Below are 17556 nucleotides of genomic sequence, written 5' to 3' on the forward strand. Positions count from 1 at the left end.
TGTGCTTAGCACGTCGAGCAGCGAATATTGTGCGCCGCTCTTTCATCTACTTTATCATTTAAACCTTCTGAGGTCCTTCAATGGTTAAACTTGGCGTGTCATTGGCTTCAGGGAATACAGAGCTTTAAAACGAGAACACGTTTCCCTAATGTATCACATGAAATCTTACAGCAGGGGGGGGGGGGGGGGCCCTTTAAAAACCCTAATTTGTTTAGTCAGCGTTTGTGAGGTTTATTTTATTGCAGAAACTTCCACCAACTGGCACACAGACTGTTCCAATCATTTCCTAAAAAAAAAAAAAAACCCTCCCCAGTCAGTGGTGGATGTAAGCTGCATGTAAACGGTCGGGTCTTAAGGTTAAAGTCATTGTTGGACAAAGAGGACCCTCTGCAGGCATAAATAGCACGGTCCCTCCTATTTCCCCTCATCAGAAGAGCTCAGTTGCCAGCAGACACAAAAGCCCGCAGCCTGCAAGGACGCTGCAAGACAACACCAGTAAGTCAGATCCCATCGTCTCCTCTTTGTACATAGCACTGCTGCAAGCCGCAAGCCATGGCTAGCACACCCTGCATGAACCCTTCGTTACCCTTTCCCAGGTCACTTTCTGCCTTTGTAGAACTGCTTAGAAGTGCTCTCTCTAACTTTTACACTACTAGCTTTGAGTTAACTCAGAGTTCCAAAGTTCACTTTGCAACTTTATTGCTACAACCTTCATTTCAAGAGACTCTTCCTCTGCCAACCTCCACTAAAGTTCTCTCAAGCTGCTAACTTTGATCTCTTTCAAGCGCACCAGACTCAATTCACTCAACTGTATTGTCATTTGACTTAGGCTTGATTCACCAAGCATGACAAACTTTATTTTTTGGTCATGTGACTGTCATTTTTAAATCCCATTGGACTCTGCTGAAAATAACTGTCACTTTTTTTAAGTAATGATTTCTATCCTGCTTCGTGAATTGATCCTTAATATTAATTATTTAATCATCAATATATTTGAGCGCACTAGACTCAATTTCCTAAACTGTCATTGCAATTTGACTTTAGGCTTAGTTCACGCAGCTTGACAAACTTTATTTTTTAGTCATGTGTCTGTTCATTTTAAATCCCATTGGACTCTGATTAAAACACCTGTCAGTTTTTTTTTTTTTTTGTTTAATGATCATTATCCTGCAGTGTTAGCTTCGTGAATTGAGCCTTAATATTTGTTAATTTAATCATCAATATATTTTAGCGCACTAGACTCAATTCACTAAACTGTAATTGCAATTTTACTTCAGGCTCAATTTCCAAAGTTTGACAAACTTTATTTTTTGGTCATGTGACTTATTTTTAAATCCAATTGGACTCTAATAAAAATAAATTTAGGCTTAGTTCACAAAACTGGGCACACTTTATTGTTTGGTCATGTGACTATTATTTTTAAATCCCATTGGATGAAAACAACTGTCACTTTGTTTTTGTTTAACGATCATTATCCTGCAGTGCTAGCTTCATGAATTGAGCCTTAATATTCGTTATTTAATCAACAATATAGTTGAGCGCACTAGACTCAATTCACTAAAGTATCATTGCAATTTGACTTTAGGCTTAATTCACGGAGCTTGACAAACTTTATTTTTTGGTCACGTGACTGTTATTTTTGAATCCCATTGGACTCTGATGAAAATAACTGTCACCTTAAAAAAAAAAAAGATCTTTATACTAGTGTTAGCTTTGTGAATTGAGGTTATTTTTAAATCCCATTGGACTCTAACAAAAATAAATTTAGGCTTAGTTCACGAAACTGGGCACGCTTAATTTTTTTAGTCATGTGACTGTTATTTTTAAATCCCATTGGAAAATAACTGTCACTTTTTTTTTTGTTTAATGATCATTATCCTGCAGTGTTAGCTTTATGGATTGAGACTTAATATTCGTTATGTAATCATCAATATATTTTGAGCACTAGACTCATTTCACTAAACTATAATTGCAGTATAACTTTAGGCTTAGTTCACGGAGCTTGACACACATTATTTTTTGGTCATGTGACTGTTATTTTTAAATCCCATTGGACTCTGATGAAAATAACTGTCAATTTTTTTAAAATAATGAGTTTTATCCTGCAGTGTTAGCTTTGTGAAATGAGCCTAAATATGTGTTATTTAGTCAGTATATTTTGATCGTGCTGGACTCAATTCACTAAACCGTAATTGCAATATGACTTTAGGCTTAATTCACAAAGCTGGACACAATGGGGGGAAATTTAGATCAAAACTGGAGCAGACAGAATCTGGCGCAGGTGCCAATAGTAATCAATCAACTTTTCTCTTCAGTTTGTTCAGTTAAGCTTCAAAAATGAAATAGAGAAGCTGATTGGCTGCCATGGGCAACTGCTCCAGATTTTGTTGGCTCCAGTTTTGACAAATTCAGCTTACTTTGTTTTTTGGTCACATGACTGTTATTTTTAAATCCCATTGAACTCTCATGAAAATAATGGGGTCAGTGTTTTTCCCCATAGTTCTCTTAAGGGTCACGGGAGGACACATACTAACCTCCTCCCATGACCCAAAGCTCAGTATATAGCGAGCTACAGCTCGAGATATACTGAGACCACCGCAGCCGGGACGGATCCCGACAATGCTGTTGAGATCCACCCAGCAGTGTGAAGGACAGCTGGCTCTGCCTATCTAGAGTCAGAGCCAGCTGTACCCGCCCCATCCCCCTTCCTCCGGTCAGCGTTGGAGGAGCGGGAAGGGGGGAATCCCTGCGGGGAGTGGTGACTGGCAGTCACCGCTCACTGCAGGGAGACGATCGAGAAGTGAGCGAGCGACGGTATGTGTTCGCTCACTTCCCGATCAATTGAGCCGACGTGTGACAGTTTCATTGTCACAGGTCGGTTCGAACTATGAGGGTGAGTAATTTTCACTCACCTCATAGTTCTCCTTTAAAGCTTAATTCACTTAGCTTGACACGCTTTATTGTTTGGTCATGTGAAAGTTATTTTTATGTCCCATTGGATTCTGATGAAAATTACCATTACTTTAAAAAAAAAATAATGATCTTTATCCCGCAGTGTTTGAACCTGAATGTTCCTTATCCTCAGCAGTGACAGATGAAAATGACAGGAAAGTGTAGATGCCAGCTGCACCCCATAAAGCGCTGCGACCAAGTCGAGTAAAGTGGTGCTTGTAGTGACAGTCATGGATGGCACCGTGTGAATCCACAGAATATAACGAGAAGAAGTCACCAGCACCAAACTACTCTTATTAACTATACATCACATTAGACAAATAAGCTAATGTTTTAGGGCCGCGCAGGGTCCCTTCCTCAGGGTGACATAGTGACTGACCTATGTCACCCTGAGGAAGGGACTCTGAATGGCCCCGCAACATTGGCTTATTTGACTAATGTGATGCATTATTAATAAATAGATAGTACTGAGCGCCGGAGACTTCTTGTTAACTTCTTAAGATGAAAAAAAGTCACGTGGTTGAGAGTAGCAACTGTTATAGTTTAGTGAATTGAGTCTGTTGAAGTTAATAACTCCATTATATGAAAAATAAACGCATATATTTGAAAATTACTGAACTTTAACCCTTTAACTCCGCCATTTTGGAACTTTTGAACATTTTGGAACTTTACTTCGTGGAATTTTACTTGTATTGTTCCTTCATTCAGTTCAAAGCAAGGGCACTGCCGTTGCAGATTTTTTTGATTTTACTCTATTAATTGAAAATGTTATTATTACTTTTTTATTTTCTATGTTCAAAATAATTTGCTTTGCTTTGTGCTAATGCTAACTTTAAAATTGGTAACCTGGGAATGACCGCACATTTTTTAAAGTTAAACTTTATTGTTACAAGACAAAGTAAGGAAGATCTACATTGGGGTAGGCAAACTCTGGCCCTTGAAGAAATCTCTTCAAGGGATCACCAGCAGGAGGAAGACCTCACTTCCTGTCTGCTAAAGTAGCGATGAGAAATCTCTGCATGGGATCACCAGCAAGATGAAGTCCTCACTTCCTACTTGCTCAAGTAGTGATGAGGAACCTTTTCATGAGATCTCTATAACAAATTTTAGCAGGGGGTAAAAGGGTTAGAGCATCTAACAAAATGCTGCTTGTGACTTTCTGTTCATTTCCATGTCCTGGTGTCACAGGGACAAGAAGTGAGAAAGAGGGAAAGGGAAAAAACACCTGCTGCTACACCTAAATACCAGGATATTCTTGGTACTGATGAAGTTTACTTGCCTCCCCTCACACACTTCTATTGGCCAGACAGGCAACCCATCACAGTTATCCTTACAGAGGCATGTCCCATCTACCGTGAGGTCCAAATGATCAACAATGGAAAGGAAAGGGGGCATATCGATCTGCTCTCCAAAGGTAGTTCAATCTGTATGACACTAATTGCCTCCATAGTCCTTTTGGACACAGATGTATCGGCTTATTACGCACAAGCACTAAGCCTACCCTTGGGCTAAAATTAAATGGCTACTAAGACTTCCTGGCCCTTTAAAGTTAACGTGACACTAAACTCAGGAGTTAAATCTTAAAAATGTGTTCAAGTAAAGTGGACCTAATTCCAGGAAGTAAAGTGAGATATATCAATCTGCCCTTAGTTAAAAAAAATGCCCACTGTCAGAAGAATGGGGAAGAAAAGAAAAATAAGGTATGCAAAGAATACAAAGCCACCAATTATCTAGAATTAGGTGTTTGTAGATTGTCATTACTAAGCATTTCTCTAGGAGTGTTTGTTGTTATTTTGAAGATATTAGTAAAGTTCCTCTTTAACTATTATCAAAAATGTATCTTATTTGTGTATCACTCAGCTGTAGATCCTCAAATCATCTCTTAATTTTATGCTGACACTGCCCTCCCCTCTAGAGGGGGGCTACTTTTATTCCCCATGGTCCCTGAGGGTTGTAAAGTAGCCACCGCTCCAAGCTCACTCCCTTGATAGACTACAGTCTCATGTTTAGGTATCTAATTTGTATTGAAGTTATAGTTTATCACGGGAGTGAATTTAGAGCGGTGGCTACTTTACAATACACACAGGGACCATGGGGAACAAAAGTAGCCCCCCTCCAGAAGGAAGGACAGTGTCAGCACCAATTCAGAGATGATTTGAGGATCTACAGCCGAGTGATACACAAATAAGATACATTTTTGCTAATATTTAAGGTACTTGAATGCATTTTTAAGGTTTAACTCCGGAGTTTAGTGTCACTTTAAGTAAATTGCTGGATATGTCTCAATATGGAAAATTATGTCTGTTTCTAAGCTGAAATCAAAGGGCAGCTTTGTAATGATTGATTGCATTTGGAATTGATGCCCTGCAATCTAGGACTCTGCTGGAACACTTCTGGCTGCTTCTAAGGAGAAATGTTTTGCAGATGTTCTGAGAAGTCACAGAAAGAGGCACGTGTCTTTATTCATGTCTTGCTGTGTCTTTGTGTGTCTATGTTTCTGCAGAGGACGGAAAACATGAGTCTCGTGAGCAAGTTCTGCAACTTCGTCCTGACGGCGCTATTGATTGCGGGTTATTGCAGCTGTCTTCCCTTGAGCGAAGATGCTATTTGTACCGCAGAAGAGATTGCTAAGTATAGCATCATCTTTACCGGCAAATGGAGCCAGGCGTCCTTCCCCAAACAATACCCCTTGTACAGGCCCCCGGCACAGTGGTCATCCTTGTTAGGTAAGTGATTATGAACTATCCGCACACCTCTGTGTTAGGCTGCCAAAGATCTCATCTAGATAACGTGGGAATGGAGCAATTACACCAGCAATTGTCTCATCTGACCTTTTCCAAACCTCTCAGGGTTCAGTTCCATCACTTCTAATCACAGAGCAGCTCCTTCCATAGTAATTAGCAGGCCTATCACATGTGTCACTCAAAAGTCTTCGTTATTCGGCAAGACACGTAGCTTAAGGGAGGTTCTATAAAAAGCCAGATCATGGCGTGTGTAAGAGTATTTACCCTGAAAAATGTAATTTTCTTCTTAAATATAGATATACATTGTAAAACCATTGTCTTTATATTCTTAAAGTGACATTAAAGTCAAACTGTTTTTAAACTTTTCCAAATGCTGATCAAATCTCTTACAATGGACGTTGCCATCGATTGTTAGTTTCCTAGAATCTCCTGGTCCCCGGAGCACTGGCCCTGATATCCTGTTTTAGGGCGGCTCCTTTCCCTTTGCAGCGCCCTATGGAGCCACCCTTGTGTGTGCTAGTAAGCTGTGTGTGTCTCCACTAACACACAGGTGCACCAAGGCAAACTATGGGAACACATAAGAAACATATAGCAGAGGTTTTCTCAAATATGACTGCAAAAGTGGAAATACACTTTAATTTTGATAACTTGAAAAGATTAAATGGGAAAAAGGTTACACATTTTATGAAACACAAGACCAACATGGTAGCCATAGGACACAGCATACAGGGGTTCAGCATCAGGAATGTTCTCCTGATTGCTCTGGTTTATGTGCCATGAACCAGAGCAATGCTGAGAACATTCCTGGCCAGAGCTTACTCCTTGCAGGAATTCTATTGGGACTGAGCGGCAGTCATGTAATGGCACATGAGCGCCATTCAGTTCTGGGGTACTGTGAGCCCAGCCCACGTGATAAGGTGCCCCCTGGAGGGGCATGTTAAAGACAGGCTGGGCTCAAAGGAAATGGAAGAGGACCACCAGCATTGGACCTGGTGGGAAGTTGGGGACAACACTGGAGTGTTGAGAGGGTAGGTAGAAATTTGTTTTTTTTTTCTTTCAACACAGGGTCTGCACTTCTAGGCCTCATTCACATGAGAAACGGCCGGCATGTACAGCTCCCAGGAAGGACAGGTGCTGCATATGATTAGTACGCAGCCCCTGTCCTTCTCTATGGGGGTACGCCGCCCTATGCTCACCCGCCCTGCACGTCCACGCGGGTGTCCGGACTCATACACTGACAGGATGGACCCTGTCTGCGTCCGAGCTGGGACACCCACACCCGTACGGACCTGCACTTGGGGTGAGGGTAGAGCGGCATACGGCCACGTAGTCCCATAGAGAAAGACAGGGGCTGCGTACTAATCACATGCAACACTTATCCTTCCCGGGAGCTGCTTTATAGGGCTGTGCACGCAGCACGGAGCTGTACGTGCCAGCCATTTCTCGTGTGAATGAGGCCTAAAACTTAAAAATAAACAAATTACATCCTGTAGAAAATAGAACTGTGGCCAGGCTACAGGAATTCACATATTTACATATTTTAACAAGCAGTATATAAACTTTAAAACCAGCCTTCACTGACCTCTGTAGCTGCAACCACTGTGTAGTTAAAGCTAAAGCTTCTCAATTTCACTTACACCTTTTCCCAGTAGCTCAACTTCCCCTCCCAGCAGTGAGTCGGCAACCTGTCAGCCTTCTATTCTTTAATGTGAACACTGGGAACAGATGTGAACAACATTGCTGCTTCTTTTGAGAACTTTGAGCATGAATTGCTTCATAGCGGATGCAACTCCGGAGGTCCGTGAAGGCTTAATAAAAAGCCTATGTCATGCTTGATAGGGATATGTGATATGTTTGAATGTTCATAGCTGGGCCATACTTATACTTTCACCTGATTTTTTAGCATCTGCTCAGCTAGGATACTGAACTATGAATTATGCGATATCTTCATATTAAATATACTGTAGGTATGTAGAACATGCTTGTTTCTTGGCCATACATGAGATCTCTGTTACATATAAAAAGGCAGGCAGTGTTAATACACACGAGTGGTGAAGCCGAGATGGATGTGCCCATTTGTCGTTAGCGGTTGTTAAGTCTCTATTGATTTTACCTCGCTGCTCCCAACAAGTTCAATCTGTTTTGCTGCCTTGATACTATCTCATGTGCTGGCGGTTGATGCCTGCCATGATTTACAAACAATTAATCTTGAAAAAGGTCGGTCGTACAACATGACCATCTACTCCTCTCATCTCTCAGGAGTGAGTCACAGCCCTGACTACCACATGTGGAAAAGGAACGACCATGCCAGCAACGGAATGAGGGACTTTACAGAGAAAGGGGAAGCCTGGGCCTTAATAAAGGAGATAGAGGCAGCTGGAGAGAAGATCCAGAGTGTCCATGGCATTTTCTCTACCCCATCCATGTCCAGTGGGACCGGCCATTCATCAACGGAGTTGGAGGTCCACACTAGGCACCCTTATGTAAGTACCGGGGGTTTGCTTCATGCAGAGCTGTTACAACCATTAAGCAGGGTGAGAATGTATTCATCTGTAGGTGGGCAATGGTATCTTTGCTTGCCCTTTGGTCCCTCACCTGCTGCTGTGTACCCTACTTTATGTGGATACAGGATACCAGGAATGGAATCACATAAAGGAAGCAGGCTTTGCAGACGTTACTCACATTTGTGTAAAAGAGTTGCATACATTTCTAAATATATGTTGAAGCTGCAAAGCAAGGTATTACTGTGGTTCTACTCTAACATATGGGAGTGCCAACATTGGGACATATAATGCAATGGAACAATAGAGAGAAAACAAATCTTGTGACTAAGCTTAAATGCGGGGAAACACAGGACAGAGCCAGCTGCACACATGATTTTCAGCCTACATGTAAGATCCTGCCTCATGCATTAGATCCAGCATCACAGGGAGTATTCAGCCTCCAAAAGATATTCAGTCTCTGACTTGAGATGCAGCATCCAGTCTCGCATATAAGATTTAGCCTTACATGACAGATCAATCTTCATATGCTATCCAGGTTTTCACGTAAGATCCAGCTTTAGATTCAGCCTCACACATGAACTGCAGTCTTATAGAAGAGATCCATGCTCACATGAGAGATCCAGCCACAGGCATGAGATCCAGCTGTACACTGGAGATCTAGCCTCACACAAGATCCAGCCCTTACACATGAGATCCAGCAACACACATGAGATCCAGCTTCACACATTGGATCCAGCCACACACATGAGATCCAGCTGTACACTGGAAATCTAGCCTCACACAAGATTCAGCATCACACATTGGATTCAGCCACACGCATGAGATCCAACCTCACACATGAGATCCATCCCTTACACATGAGATCCAGCCTCACACATGAGATCCAGCTAGGGTTGCCACCTTTTCTTCAAGCGAAACCCGAACACTCTAGAGACGCACCAGCCCTTACACATGAGATCCATCCCTTACACATGAGATCCAGCCTCACACATGAGATCCAGCCCTTACACATGAGACCCAGCCCTTACACATGAGATACAGCCCTTACACATGAGACCCAGCCCTTACACATGAGACCCAGCCCTTACACATGAGATCCATCCCTTACACATGAGATCCATCCCTTACACATGAGATCCAGCCTCACACATGAGATCCAGCCCTTACACATGAGACCCAGCCCTTACACATAAGATCCAACCCTTACACATGATATCCAGTCTCACACATGGGATCCAGTCTCACACATGGGATCCAACCACAAGATTCAGCCTTACACGTGAGATTCACCCTCACATATGAACTGCAGCCTCACATCTGGAATCCAGCCTCAAAGGTGAGATGCATCCTCACATGAGAGATCCAGCTGCATACATGAGATCCATCTCCCACGAGATCCAGCACTACACAAAAGATCCAGCCACAAGAGAAAGGTCCAGCCTCATACTTGGGCTCCAGCCTCATATACTGTATGAGATCATACCTCATACCTAAAATCAAGCCTCATACATTATCTCACAAGAGATCCAGCCTCATACTTGACATATCGGCTTACATAAGAGATCCAACCACAGACATGAGATACTACCTACTTTTTGGGGCACTTCTAGGAGTTGATGGCTGGCTTTTGACTGATAAAGCTAATTGTAATAATAATAAATCAGAAAATAACTTGTGTAGTAATTTTAAGTTTTACATCTTCTAAGAACAACTTCAAACAAATACATAAAACTCCATTTGGTTCACTTTCAGAACCATTCAAGATTCAAGAAAGCACTTGCTAAGGGTTATACCATCTGAAACTTATTATAAACCTTGTAGTTGAAGTGTAAGAAATTGCTGTAGTGTTGTCAGCCCTACCTGAGTTCTCCACCTACTGGACTACATAACACCTTCCCCTCTCCTTATCTCCATAATAATGTGTTCTGTAGTCCAGCAGATGAGAATTGGGCAGAGCTGACAACAGCTCTCTGTATTTGAGTGATGTGAGTGTAACCCTACGGGTCTTGTCCCTGCCTCAGCTTGTTACTGTTTAGTAAAAAGAGAAGCAGCACACCAGTGAGGTTCTCATTTATCTTTCACTTTGAACCTCTCCTTGCACTACAACACACCTAATTGACTCATTGTGCTGCTTCTTCCTCTCCTTCTCTGAGCTCTGTTGTACAGGGTTTGCACGAGGAAGATACCAAAAAAACCCTGGTACTTATACAGCTTGCATTTAACAAAATACATTTAGTGATGTATTAAGGGCTATAGATCAGTATTATTGTGTGCCTTTATAGCTCCCTGGAGTTCAACTTTAAGCAAACTGTAATTTAGCCTCATGGGCCCTTTAAATTCCTCGGTTGTAATAGATGTATATAGTATACAGACCTCGTTATTTTCACATATAGAATAACGCTGAGACTACAAAACCAGCCCCACCAGCACCGAGGCAACCTAGCAACAGACACAATAGTGATGGAAACATTGCAAAAGATGCATCCATCAGTGCTTTCACCACTAAGAATTCCTGAAGTTTCCTCATCAGCTTCCCCTCTCAGCACATTCTTCTCCGTCTTCTCATTCGCCATTCATGCCAGATGAGCTGTGACAACATGAATAGCAGTATTAGTGATTCTTCACATGCTGTGGTCCACGGGCCACCTTAAACAAATGACAGATCCTGTGACCAGCTGTGGCCCCCTATGCTTATTTCCTATCCTGTAAAATTCAGCACCAGAAGGAAGACGTGACCGTCTGATTCCTCTATATTTCCACTGGCACTTTGCCGATGCTCTTCATTGCTAGGATCCATTATTAGGCTGATTCTCATCTGTGTCTTGGAAGGTCTATTTCTCTATTTCCATTACATTGTTCTTACTTCATTAGGTTTCTAAATTCTCTTTTCTGATTGCTGTGGTCCATTGGTGCCAGCTCACACCAATCAACCAGGCTCACCAACTGTCTCCAAGCATCTCCTTCCTCTGATATTCATCACTATTCATCCAATACAGTCAAATGGCCTCAAGAAATGTCACTCACTCAGAACCCAGTGCTGTGGTCACTTAGGGGCAATGTGTTCTTAATTCTCTTCAGCCACCAATTAGCATCAGAGCTGCCCTGGAAGTTTGGATTTAATTGGTGGCTGTGGGGAAATCACTCCAGTTCCTAATAAGAACATTAGACCAGTCTTTCTCATCCTTTTAACCCAGAGGAACCCTTAAATAATTTCAGGTGTCAGTGAAACCCTGCTAAAATGAATCCATTGGAGGTCAATGAGAAGGCTGCCCCTGACATTAGTGGCCAGGGGGGGAAATGCCCCTCACATTGGTGGTCAGTGGGAAGAATGCCCTTCTTACAGTAGGGAGAATGCCCCTTACATTGCCCCTTATGTTCGTGGTCAGTGGGTTGAATGCCCCTTACATTGGTCAGTGGGGGAAATGTCCGTTATATTGGTGGACAGTGAGGGGAATCCACTTTGCATTGGTGGCCAGTGGGAAGAACGCCCCTCTCGCAATGGTGGCCAAAACTACACCAATACAACTATATGAGAAACATTGGTACATAACAACTACACCACTACAATGAAGGCCTGAACTCAATAACAAAATTCATATTTTTACAAGTTATGTGTTTTTTGTGTGTTAATCATCCTCCTTTTCAGTGCTATATAGCTGCAGAGTACAGATGAGGAAGGTGACAACAGTTTTGAGAACCTGCACTTCTGCAGACTCTATGCCATTTCCTGATCTCGAGCCTTCTGTTAGGAATACTGGAGAAAAACAGCAGACCAGTAACACACATTGTAACCACTGCAAGCCTGTTTTTAATTTTCGACTGTGGCAAATAGACATATAGACGGATTTCAGTTATCTGAACTAGATTTCATAACTATATACAGTATATACTGTGTATATATACTGTATGTGTGTATATATGTGTATATATATATATATAGCTACACCATTTTCAAAATACTTATAGCATCAAAACCAGTTGCAGTAGGGGCTGACATTGCTGACCTTTGGAAATCCTAGTTGCCTGCCTGTTATGGTAACATTGACTCAATACCTTGAGAATGGCCTGAAACGAGCATACAGATCAAGGGAGCCAAAGCAAAGTCAGAATTCCTTATTTGTATAGTTGTCCTGGGTGAAGTAATTCAAGATGTTGAAGCCATTGGATCACCGTGACTGTACAATGGGAAGTCATCAATGGCAGTTTCAGGAAAGGTTTCCTTCATAATTTCTATAATTTCTAAATAGTTTCTAATTCCTATATATTGTGTTATTTTTCATTTTTAAATCTCAGTCATTGATCCTCTGTTCTCCCACCACTAGATTTCTTTCATGGTGAGGATTGTACCGAGTCCAGACTGGTTCGTGGGAGTGGACAGCCTAAACCTGTGTGACGGGAAACAATGGAAACAGTCCATAACACTAGACCTCCATCCCTACGATGCTGGAACAGACAGTGGATTCACCTTCTCTTCTCCAAACTACGCCACCATCCCCCAGGGAACTGTCACAGAGGTATGTTATGTAAAGGCCATAATAAACCATCAGGCACAGTAGGCGCCTCCTGATAGCCGGTAGAGACAAAGAGGAGGATTTTCTGGGCAGGTAAAAAAAGAAAATGTTCTGCATCAAAGAGGTGCTCTCGAAAGACAGGTGTCCTTTTACAAGCCAAATATTGTGTACGGTTCCAGTGATGGAAATATATGACTAGATTAAAAAAACTTTTTTTTTTTTTAAAGTCGTTCTTTCAAAGAAAAGAATACGTACCGGTCGTGGCACCCCCCGTTCTATGTTCTTCTGAAGAGCTAAGCTTCCTGAAGTATCTTCTGCAACCAGTACTTCCGGGTGTGTCAGATGTCTGGTCCCCATAGATCCTGTTGTGCTGTAGGAGCTGGAAGAAGAAACTACAGCTCCAGGAGGGAAAACTGACAGGACCTGACACTGCCAGGAGTGCCAAATTCAGAAAATTCTTCAGCAAGCTTAGGCTTGAGTGAAGGTTGGTGAAGTGGGTGGCTGTTCAGGTACTGCAAGTATTCATCATTTTTCTTTCATAGAAGAATCTAGTGACAGAGTCACTTTAACTGTACAAACAAGGTACAGGAAAAGCTCATAAAATGAAGTACGGAAAAACATACAAGCATCAAAAGCACTTAATTTTCTACTTCCGTTAAAAGGAATGTATAGGGGTTATTAATTATGGACATTTTTGTCTGCTAAATATGAAGTTTTGCATGTTAATAGTTTTATACAATTTTTTTAAACCAGCAGGTGTTGCTCTTGAACTTGTTTCCATATGTTAATCTCTTTACAACCTGTTGGTTTACAGGCCCAGTAGCTCAAGCTCAAATTTACATACACAAGTTAATTAGTCAGAGCAATGGCACATCCTTCATCCCTACGTGTTGGATATTATTACTTTTATATTAATTTGTTTTTAAGCTAACAAGTGTTTCTCTTGGACTTGTTTCCATATGTTAATCCCTTTACAATCTGCCTGTTGAATAAATGTTGTTATTTACAGGCCCAGTAGCTCAAGCTCAAATATACATACACAAGTGAATTAGTCAGAGCAGTGACGCATCCTTTATCAGATAAGTCTTGATGGTTTCATAATGGAGGGAGGAGGGAGGGCACTGGGCTAGGTACCCGACACTTTCTAGAGCAGCATTTCTCAACCTTTTTTCAGTCCCAGTCTAAAATGTAAAAAAAAGTAAATGTAGAAAACAAACTGTGGTCCCTCCCTCAAAAATCCATACTAGACCTTTATCTGAGATATGAGTCTGGTATGGATTTTAAGGGGGAGCCACATGCAAAAACACAAAACATATGGGGTTTCCCCCCTTGACATGAAAGTCTCCCTTCACACAAAGAGCCCTTCTTCATATCAAGAGCCCCCTCCATTCACATCAGAGTCACCTCTTCTCACAAAGAAGCCCCTCTTCACATTAGGATCCCCCCTTCACTTCAAGCTCCCCCCTTTTTTCTTATCATGCCACCCCTATAAATTGGGTGATCTCTTTACATAAGAGTAATGATGATGTTTGAAAATTCATCCCTGAGGAAGGATCAAGGCCTGGTTGTGATAGGCTGTTCTAGAAAGTCAATACCCTAGCAAACTCAAAGGCATATTATAAGTAAAAGAAATGTTTATGGAAAGGATAAACACTGTAAGGCCCGACTCACGCTTAGGCGATCTGTGCCCGCGTGGCAATTGTGCACGAAACCACGTGGATGGCCGCGCTGTCACCGAATCGCACACTACCGCTGATCACTCTGGCGGTGCCATTCTTTTCTAATGGCACTCCAGTTGCGGCAGACAGATTGCATGGTTTTCTGCCGCGACTCCGCCCCTGCACTCACGCAGGAATGAGGCTCAAAAAAAGTGTGTTGTGGAAAAAGGTACCTCTTTTCAGCGATTGCCGCGTGGATATAACCCCATTAAAATCAAGGGTCCAACCGTAATTTTTACCTGAACTTTTTAAGTTGGTGACAGGGTCTCTTAAAGGATGCCCATAAATGGCTGCATTACCAAATCAGCCCCTGGGGCGGCTCTGGAGGCTGCTTGGTGGTGGTAGCATTGAAATGATCATGCCCTGGTGAAAGTATTGTGTCTTATTGAGCTGCACAGAAATACTTTTTACAGGTTGCACATTAGTTATGCATTGCACAAAATGAAGTTTTTCTTTGCTAACAGAAGTTTTTCCTTGAAAATCTCCCGAACTTTCCATAACATGTACATTTATTTTATGGATTGAACATATAAATCTGCTCCAGAATAGATTGTTTTAGCCCTTGCGTGGTATGCTGTAGAATAATTATATGTGAGCGTTTCCTGCAGAATTTTATCGTGCTCACCACGGAAAGAGCTTCAAAATGTCTAGAGTATTCATAGTTGTTTGAAGTTCCGTCTTATCACTTTGTGAAATAAAAATGCAAATGTCAAAATCATTCTCTTTCATTGGCAGATTACATCTTCCTTACCAAATCATCCGGCAAACTCATTCTTTTATCCCCGACTAAAGAGCCTACCGCCAATTGCAAAAGTGACATTTACAAAACTCAAAGGCAAGATAATGTCCTTTCTTGATATCACATCAAACGTGACGAATACAGGAAACGAAATAGACGAAAATATCTCAGGTAAACCACTTACCGTTCTGCTAGGTTAAGATGGAACACAAGGGTTATTCCAGATACACTTGGGGTCTATTTATAAATAATTTGCACGGCCAGTGGCTTCATTGTTTGCGAATGGATGCAATGCACAAAATGAATGCAAACCCTACTGGTCATGTAATCAGTGATATGGTCAGCAAGTTGGGTAATTTGTGGCACTGGATAAGGTGGAGAATGGGACTTAAGGCCCATCAGAGCATAAATCGGGCCGTGCACTGCTGATCTCGGGCCACAAAAACTTTCATTCAAATATATTCTTCAATAGCTGCACAAATCTGGAAGAAATACACAAAGCCCACCAAGACCCAAGTAAGAATACACATGACTTTTGTATTTAGACAACATTTGCTTATCCCAGAATTCAGCTTTAAAGTCATCTAAATTTTACACCCATACAAAAACCCAAAGTACAAATAAACATTTACCAAAATCCTGGCTGGATATTTCTGAGTTCCTTACTATATGAGGTGGTATTATTTTGGTTTGGTTTTCAGCTCCACCCAGTGACAGGATGCAGTATTTTATTGGTGCGTGCCTAATTTCCTTGTACCCCTGGCAATCTCTATATCATTTGTGTGTTTCAGGAACACCTCTGGATTGTGAGGTCTCTGTCTGGTCCTCCTGGGGTCTCTGTAAAGGCAGCTGCGGGTCCAAGGGGTTGAAGACCAGGACCAGGTACATACGCATGAAAGCAGCCAACAATGGAACGGCCTGCCCAATACTCACAGAAGACAGAGAATGTGAACCAGAAAACTGTGTTTAGGAAATAGTTTGGTATTAACTTATTTTAGGAGTAGAATCAAAGTATTAATTGTAAATGTTATCCAAGACAATAGAAATTAATTATGTGACGGTTATCTACCAGCAGTGTCTTGAAGTTTATGATTAATACAGATACATTCAACTAAGACTCAGTGACTGTCAGCTGAGCAAAGGATAAACATGTGGAATTATGAACTCCAGAGCATGGTGACAGCAGTCAATCTGTACATCAACCTGATATCAAATATAATATCAGCTCCAATTTCGGGGTGCTCCTGCCTCTGTTCATAGGATGTTATGGCACATGAGGCAACGTTGGACCCATAATGCAGTTCGAAAAACTGACCCATTCCTAATTGTTAAAAGTCTGTCCCTTCAAAGAGGATATAATAAAAGTAGATCTAAAACCTAACTCTATGACATTGAAAGCCCAGCTCTAAACACAAGGAACAAATACTCCTACATCAGTGCCCACCCAAACTGCAAGGGTTAAATGCTTGTAGGGTCTAGGGGTAGGATAATAGTTTGTCATACATACCTTATTTCTCACTCCGACTGACTCCTTCCATGTGTGTGACCATTCCCCTGAAGCCTCTTCTCCAGGGTGCTCCAGCTTGTGGCCAAACACTTACCTCCTCACATCCAATGCAGGACTAACAGTCTTGTATAGTACGTGATGATGCCGAGGGACCGCCCACAGGCCAGAGTGCCTTAAAGAAGAGAATAGCACTGGAGCGTGCCAAAACGAGGAATAATGTAAGTTACATAGTTAGGTTGAAAGAAAAAGACACAAGTCCATCAATATGTCTGTGAAGGTTCTCATTCATCCAGGTCACGGTATATCTGTAAAAAGTAAATCAAAGCAACTGGACTTGTTGTGTTTTTCTTGAAGACATTTCGCTGGTCATCCGGCTAGCTTTCTCAATTCAGACTAGCAAAACATTTTCAAGAAAAATACAGCAAGTCCAGTTGCCTTGATTTATTTTTCAACTTTTTAATATGTAAGTAATAAAGTAATACGCAATGCATATGCTGAAACCCTATTTCCAGAACAAAATAAACAACCTTTTCAGTGGGAATCAGGTAAATAAAACTGCTTTACAGAATCCCTCTATATAAAAAAAGAGCAGTGAACCCTTGCAGTGTGTGTGCATGTGTTATAATCAATATAACACATCTATGAAATATAAAACATGTAAAACATGCAATCCACCAGTGTCCAGCAACAAAGTCCCACTGAAATAATCGCGGTGTGCTGAACAATCAACGCTTGAGAACTCTGTGAAAAAAAAGTGTATCTCTCCTCAATCTATGGGATGTATATGTATCCCCATGGCGGGCAAATTCACTAGAATCCAGTGACCCCCTATATAGATGAGAAGTTTAATGATGTATCCGGTTATACACAGGCAATGGAGT

General features: G+C 41.6%; 1 protein-coding gene across 2 annotated transcripts; it reads left to right on the plus strand.

The window, feature by feature from the left end:
* Positions 1-337: 337 nt before the first annotated feature.
* Positions 338-16270, plus strand: SPON2 (spondin 2). Of its 2 annotated transcripts, none has more exons than XM_018554760.1 (6): positions 338-499; positions 5456-5678; positions 7956-8179; positions 12523-12714; positions 15165-15339; positions 15960-16270. In XM_018554760.1, exons 2-6 carry the CDS (start codon positions 5468-5470, stop codon positions 16136-16138), a joined length of 981 nt encoding a protein of 326 aa, XP_018410262.1. In that variant the 5' UTR covers positions 338-499; positions 5456-5467; the 3' UTR covers positions 16139-16270. The 2 variants fall into 2 exon arrangements, with proteins under 2 accessions (XP_018410262.1, XP_018410261.1); XM_018554759.1 differs by having other exon boundaries at positions 340-495.
* The last annotated feature ends 1286 nt before the right edge of the window (positions 16271-17556 follow it).

The sequence above is a fragment of the Nanorana parkeri genome, unplaced genomic scaffold (assembly GCF_000935625.1).
Source record: "Nanorana parkeri isolate BGI_ZX_2015 unplaced genomic scaffold, ASM93562v1 scaffold172, whole genome shotgun sequence".
Classification (NCBI taxonomy): Eukaryota; Metazoa; Chordata; class Amphibia; order Anura; family Dicroglossidae; genus Nanorana; species Nanorana parkeri.